Source organism: Andrographis paniculata, unplaced genomic scaffold, assembly GCF_009805555.1.
Source record: "Andrographis paniculata isolate CXL003 unplaced genomic scaffold, ASM980555v1 Contig71END, whole genome shotgun sequence".
In the NCBI taxonomy this organism is placed as follows: domain Eukaryota; kingdom Viridiplantae; phylum Streptophyta; class Magnoliopsida; order Lamiales; family Acanthaceae; genus Andrographis; species Andrographis paniculata.
In genome coordinates, this window is record NW_026137608.1 from 2,011,037 (window position 1) to 2,017,628 (window position 6,592).

Consider the following 6,592-nt stretch of genomic DNA (forward strand, 5'->3'; position numbering starts at 1 on the left):
AACTTTACTTATTTGCCCCCATTAATTTCTTCTCCTGTATATTACACATTTTATTTTATTTTTGTATAGTTTATTAGTATATGCAAAGTGAATAGTGATGGATGTTCAATTGAGGGCTATAAGTGATGGAAACAAGACAAGTGTTTGGAGCACCCATTTTTGTCAATATTAGAAATTTGAGAGGGTTTGACAAATTAGATTATGTATGTTGGTGTGGTGTGGTGTGTGGTTTATTCTCCCATCCTTGGTGAAACATGCAGAGCAAAGTGGGCATGTTTTTAGGAATGTGGAGTGGGGTTGAGGGCTGCCATATGCACCTAGCTAGCTGCTAGTGGGTCCAGACAAAAATAAAATAAAATAAAAAACCTATGCTACCAATGTACATACAAGTGTGAAATTAATTTGTGTCCACCAGGCCAGGACTTGCCCATATTTCCTGTCAAACCTCGAATGGAAATCTTGTGATATTTTTATTAGCTAATGGATTTTGCTCTTCAATTCCTTCTTCTGCGTTGACAAGGAATGTTCGATTTTGTGGAGGCTGCTGTGGAAGTTGCGTTGCAAGATGGAATTGAATTCAAGAAATTCAAATCGTATTATCAGCTAATTAAGGGGGCCGGGGCCAGGGACAGGAGATTTATATCTTAGTAGAAAATTTGGGGGCACAGGGAGGGAGGGAGGATAGAACATAGTTGATTTTCTGCTAAAGAAAGCACAAATCTGCACCCGCCGACATCGCTGCCTGCAGCTATACCAGACCAGACCAGACCAGATCCAATTCCTATGCTTAGCTTAACTTGCTTAGAAAAGTCGAAAGAAAAATAATAATAATAAGAAGAAGAAGAAGAAGGTAGCACTATTGAGGCTCCACTCTTCTTCTTTTTGGATTGTCCGAATGCTGGTTTAAAAATGGAGCTCCAATAGTGCCACTTACATACATATATATATATATATATATATTACTAGAAATTTGTTGGTAGAGGATTCTGCTTGGGTCTGTCTAGCGCTTTCTTGTCTTGCGGGCAGTGGGAGCGGCGGCGGCGGGCGGCGGCGGCGGCGCGGCGTCGGGGATGACGTCTAGCAGGACGGTGCTTTTGCACTTGGGGCACCTGGGATCCTCTTCGGAGAGCATGACGTACATGAAGCACCTGGGACACCCCACCAGCATCATGGACGACGTTGTCTCCGGGCTCGACGAGTACCTCTCCTCTTGCAGCTCCATCGACACGCACGAGCTCGGCGGCGACACCGTCACCGATCGGCTCGGCGAAGCCGGATGGCGCCTCGGCGGTGACAAATTCAGCTTCAGCTCCAGCTTAGGTCCGTTCCTCTCACTCATGATATATCTTTATTTATATATAAATGGTAATCGACGATTGAACAAAACCTTGCCTGCCTGATGGATGCAACCCCACCTCACTTTTGCTTCTCTCCCTGAATGAATAAACAAACCCAGGGTTTACCAAATCAAGAATATATATATATAATTTCTTCCAATAAACACAACCTTGATCAAGAAACAGATAGTAAGTTAGAAGGATGGATACCTTTTAAGAAACGAAGATGATACTAAGGTGGGTTTGTGGTCGAATTGGCGACGGCGGTGGCGCCACCACTTGTAGCTGAAGAAGAAGAAGAAGATATTGGGTTTAGAGATTGATGATGAGGACCGGACTATGATATATATAGCCGGAATGAAGAGGAGAGAGAGAGAGAAAGTGGGATGGGATTGCTTTAAAGCTTAATTAAATCATATGGTGAGAGGTGGTGGAGAGAGGTGAATTGAATTGGAATAGAATTGAATATGAGGAATGGTTCAAGAAAGTAAATTATTAAGGGGCAGGAAATGTATTCATTGTAGGAAAAAATCCCAAGATAGGTTGCAGAAACAGGAAATTAGTTTGTAGTAAATAAATCTGTATTATTATAAATACATACATCGCAATTTCACACACTTAACTGCACCAAGGAAAGAAACAAGTAAGGAAGGCCGTCATTCATTGCCAATGTCTACGCATCGTATCGCTATAAAGTATGCGTTGTTTGTAATAAAAGTATGTACCGTTAGTTCATAATTATAATGTATGTTGTTAAGTCATGTGCTGTATTTATATTATATTAAAGAATTTAAAATTCAGCACTGTGCTGAATAGCACACCTTGTGCTACAAATATAACAACAAATGATATACTTTAATATAATACAAATATTATGTGTATGTATATATGTATCTCTGTTCCATTTTCATGCATATACAAGAGAAAAGGAGAGAGGAAAAGCTGAGCAGCCATAAAGTTAAAGCAAGTTTTCTAACAAATCTTTGGATTCTTGATTGATGATGAATTGATTAATCAATTAATTTGGAATGGTAAAATAATACTTATTTATTTATTTATATAAAGGGTGTGGTGTGTGTTTGTTTCTCCATTGTATATTGTTTGGTTGTGTCAGGGGCAAATTTTTACATGTCATTTATGGGTTTTTGATGAACTGTTAGCCCCCTCACAATTTACTCATCCATTGGCCCAATGCAATTCAATGTTTTTTATTATGCCATTTATTGTGATTTATTATGTGAGTTGAATATATTATTATTATTATTATTATTATTATTATTGAATTTATCTTTATTTTTGTAGTTAGGTTTTAATAATTCCCCTCAACAATAGCTTGTTACAAATTAAGTTGGGTGATTTAATGAGTGGTTTTCTTTAATTTTACTCATCTCTCTCTCTCTCTCTCTCTAGCTGTATTCATTATGAAATTATTGCAATTAAACAAATTATATTGGTGAAACAATTCAAGAAGATTTCAAACTTGGTGTGGTTTGTTTCCAAACTCACTTTTAAAATTATTAGTATGATTTTCTTGTTAATATAAAGTATTATTACATATGCGTTTGAAATGTAGTATTTATTTAATTAATATTTACAATCATGTTAGTTTTATATACGATTTTATTTGTAACATTATTAGTAGGTGGTATTTTTATTGCATTTGAAATTCAATAGCTTGAAATAATTGGTATATAAAGATGTGGTAATATTCAAGACTGTCAACTTTGGATACCAAAGATTTTAATTTAATGTGTTCTTATCGGAAACTTTGCTCTATCTGCTTACCAAGAAAATATAAAGTTAAATAAATAAATAAATAGTTTGGTGCAATAATGCTGAATATTAATTATGAGGATGAATGGGAAAAATATACCACTAATTCAACTTTCATGGGCTTTTCATTTATTAGGGATAATAAAAACACATCATACCAATATATATTAAAATTAAATATCAATATATTTATAACATCTCATGATGCATTTAAAACTATTTAAATCGTAGTAGTTGTTATATTATTATTATTATTATTATTATTATTATTATTATTATTATTTGTGTATATTTAGATTATATATATTATTTCTTTTCACTACAAAAAAAAATAATATATTTGTAACGGAATTCCGTCCTTAAAGTTCACGTAGCTAACGTAATTCCATTCTTAATTCCGTCTATAATGTCAGTAGTAATGGAAAAAGTAGATTTAGAGACAAAAATGTTTTGTTACAGAAATAATTTTTTTGTTTACTCCAACGCATTTTCTGTTTCTAAGCGAATATGAGACTTTATTGATCATTTCATATTATGTTAGAAAATTGGAAGAAATATATGTATGTATCTCAATCTGTTGCATTAGGCACCTCAATTTCTTTTTCTATCATTTTTTTTCTTCTTTAGTTTCCAAACGTTTTAATAATCTAGATTGTTTGTCACTAGGGTAACTCAACACATAATATGCTCAAGTCAAATATCTTGCACCACCTTTTAATCCTCAAATAGACCTACTTCCCCAATTCACTACAATATTAGGAAGACTTTCGATACAAAACACGAAACACAAAATCGGGTTTCACATGATCATTCGAATCCAATCTCCAACTTACTCATTCAAACTTGACTCTCTTACCAATTTATTGTGATTAAAGAAATTCAACGCATAGTATAATATTGTCCGTTTTTTTGTAAAATCATACGAATTTATTTTTGAACTTCCCAAAACGCTTTATTCTATATAGAATTAGATTTTATCTTATAACTAATGATATTTTTCTTTATTTTTCGATATTGAACTTTGAATTTGTTCTTTATTTCCAACATAGATAAATATATATGAAATTCATTATTGTTATAATTAATAGAGTGAATAATAATATTTTTTTTGTAAATTTGTGAAATCTATCTATCTATCTATGTATACATAGGCAACATATCAATAGGATATGAAAATCCGTGTTGATGGCCATTTTTATTTTTATTTTTATTTTTGTTTTTTATTCATCATGTTGAATTATATTTAAAAAAAAAAAAAAAAAAGTTTCAACTACATTATAAGCAAAAAAAAAAGAAAGAGGGAAAAGATCTCTTTCCTAATTATTCCCAGCAAGTATTGGTGTAACTGTAGTCCTATAGTGTATTTTCTTTTCCATAGTCAAAAGACATGTTACTATAAGAAAATATCATTTTTTTAACGAGAATTTTTCGTCTTTAAATTTAATTTTTCCGTTATTAATGATATTAGAGACGGAATTAATGATGGAATTACGTTAGCTACGTGATCTTCAGTAACGGAATTCTGTTACAAATATACTTTTTTTTTTTTTTTTTTTTGTAGTGTGTCTTTGGTAGCAGCATCAGAAACAATCTCACAAAATCGTATCAAACGCCCCAACCGCTATTGGGATGGGATGGCTCCTACTGGCTCCCCCTCCAAAGAACCGCACGTGCGAGTTCTCATGCATACGGCTGGTGGCAAGAGATTTTAGAGTTTATTGGAGCTTTTGAATATAACGAATCGAAGACGGATCAAAGCTTTTATACTAAAGCAATAGACAAAAGATGAAACAATGGATGGTTAAAAGGGAGGGTAATCAATAGCATAGTATTTATATTAATATGTTAAATGCCCCTATGTATATGTGCATAGTATTTTTATGCAAGACTAAAGAGAGATTTTTTTGAGTTTTGGAAAAAAATAACATTAATAAAAAAAATCAAATTTTGTAAAAGAAAAACAAAAAAAACTAGTTGATATTTTATTTTTTGAAAATATTGTTATCAATGAATTTTAAAACGGTGTATATAAATAGTCTAAAGATTTAATTTTTTTTTAAAAAAAATTATGATTTGACTTGAATTCGATAATGGATGGTTGGATTTGTCAAAACACCAAATTAAAATTGAATAATTCAAAACACTATTTTGATTTTGGTATAGTTACTTGTTATTTCAACTGCAATTTGAAATTGCTAGATTATTTTAAAATAAAAGTAAAATTGTCATTTCATTAGATTTCGACTTGGAACCAAGCATTCTACTGTTTTTCTATTATGTATTTATTAAAGTGTACAATAAATTGTAATTATTATTATTTTTTTAAAATTTTTTTTACTTTGTTTATTTTAAATTATTTTTTTTATTCTCATGCTATTTAATATCTAACACTACTTCTAAAATAAATTAAATAGCTTTGGATTGATATATCCTACATACATTGGACATGCATTTCCTTCCATATTGTCAACAACGATTAGAAAGTAGATTAAAGATTGAAGATCAAATGCAGGTTAATTGATGCAAAATTGAAGTTGTGACACTAGACAAATTGTTTACAAGAAAACCATGGAGAAATTACAATATTTATTTGACATTGTATGGAATAACTAGCGAATAATTAGTTAGTTGAAGTAAATAGGTAGTTAGTTGGTTACAAAATGTTCTCAAGCATGTTTACTCAACTCTTAACTCGGATTTCGTAATGGAAATATTATAATTTCAGTGAGCTATTTAGTGTTAGAGAGAGAAAGAGTTCATATTACTTAGATTTCATCATTGAGTGTGTTGCAACCGAAAAATGAATTTTCTAATGTCTCCAAGGTAGGTTTTCCGAAGGGGATCCAATGTCTCTTCTAAATGTGATGCACTGTGAATCAAGCTGTGTGAGTTCCATAAGTACTCAAAAGAGTCTTTCCGTTATTAGATTGGGGGCGACTCCGGCGGTGGAGCCGCTGCACGTCTAAATTTGGATAAATTAAGCTAAAATCTACTAGAAATTGGATAAAGCAAGCATGAAAACTTAAATTAATATGAAATAGAATAAAATTAACATAAAGCAAAGTAAATTAAGGCATGATTAGATAAGAACTACTAACAACTTATGGATAAACTACTTGGAAAAGATAAAACTTGATTTTGTGGATATGTGTCTTGTATTCTTCTTCTTGCGCTGTGTGTTTCATTTGTGCTTACAAATTCTAACAAACTACCACTTCCTATAATCTAGGAAGTGGGTGTTTATTTATTCAAACTACTTTCTCCCATTACCCCACATCTTTAGACAGTTGGGCCTTAACTGCACAGTCAGCTTTAGGGCCTATTGTTGGACGGTTCCACAGCCTGCGGGCTCCGGCTCCACCTTTGTATTTGAGTCTTCCCTCCTGGAGCCTGATCTTCTGGATCTACTTCCTTGGAAGCCTAATTTTTTGGGGCTTCATCATTTTGAGTCTTGCTGTCTGACAAGTAGGGGGCTCCGGAGG

The 6,592-nt window shown here is 32.6% G+C and overlaps 1 protein-coding gene across 1 annotated transcript; it reads right to left on the reverse strand.

Moving 5' to 3' along the window:
- Positions 1-396: 396 nt before the first annotated feature.
- LOC127264678 (protein GL2-INTERACTING REPRESSOR 1-like) lies at positions 397-1,777 on the reverse strand. The gene is made up of 2 exons (XM_051294174.1): positions 1,548-1,777; positions 397-1,434 (listed from the first exon to the last, which is right to left on the reverse strand). The coding sequence occupies exon 2, from the start codon at positions 1,337-1,339 to the stop codon at positions 1,001-1,003; it is 339 nt and encodes a 112-aa protein (XP_051150131.1). The 5' UTR covers positions 1,340-1,434; positions 1,548-1,777; the 3' UTR covers positions 397-1,000.
- Between the last annotated feature and the right edge of the window lie 4,815 nt (positions 1,778-6,592).

Excerpts from the sequence above, each read along its gene's own strand:
- LOC127264678 (XM_051294174.1), bottom strand. The coding sequence starts at position 1,339 with ATGAGTGAGAGGAACGGACCTAAGCTGGAGCTGAAGCTGAATTTGTCA.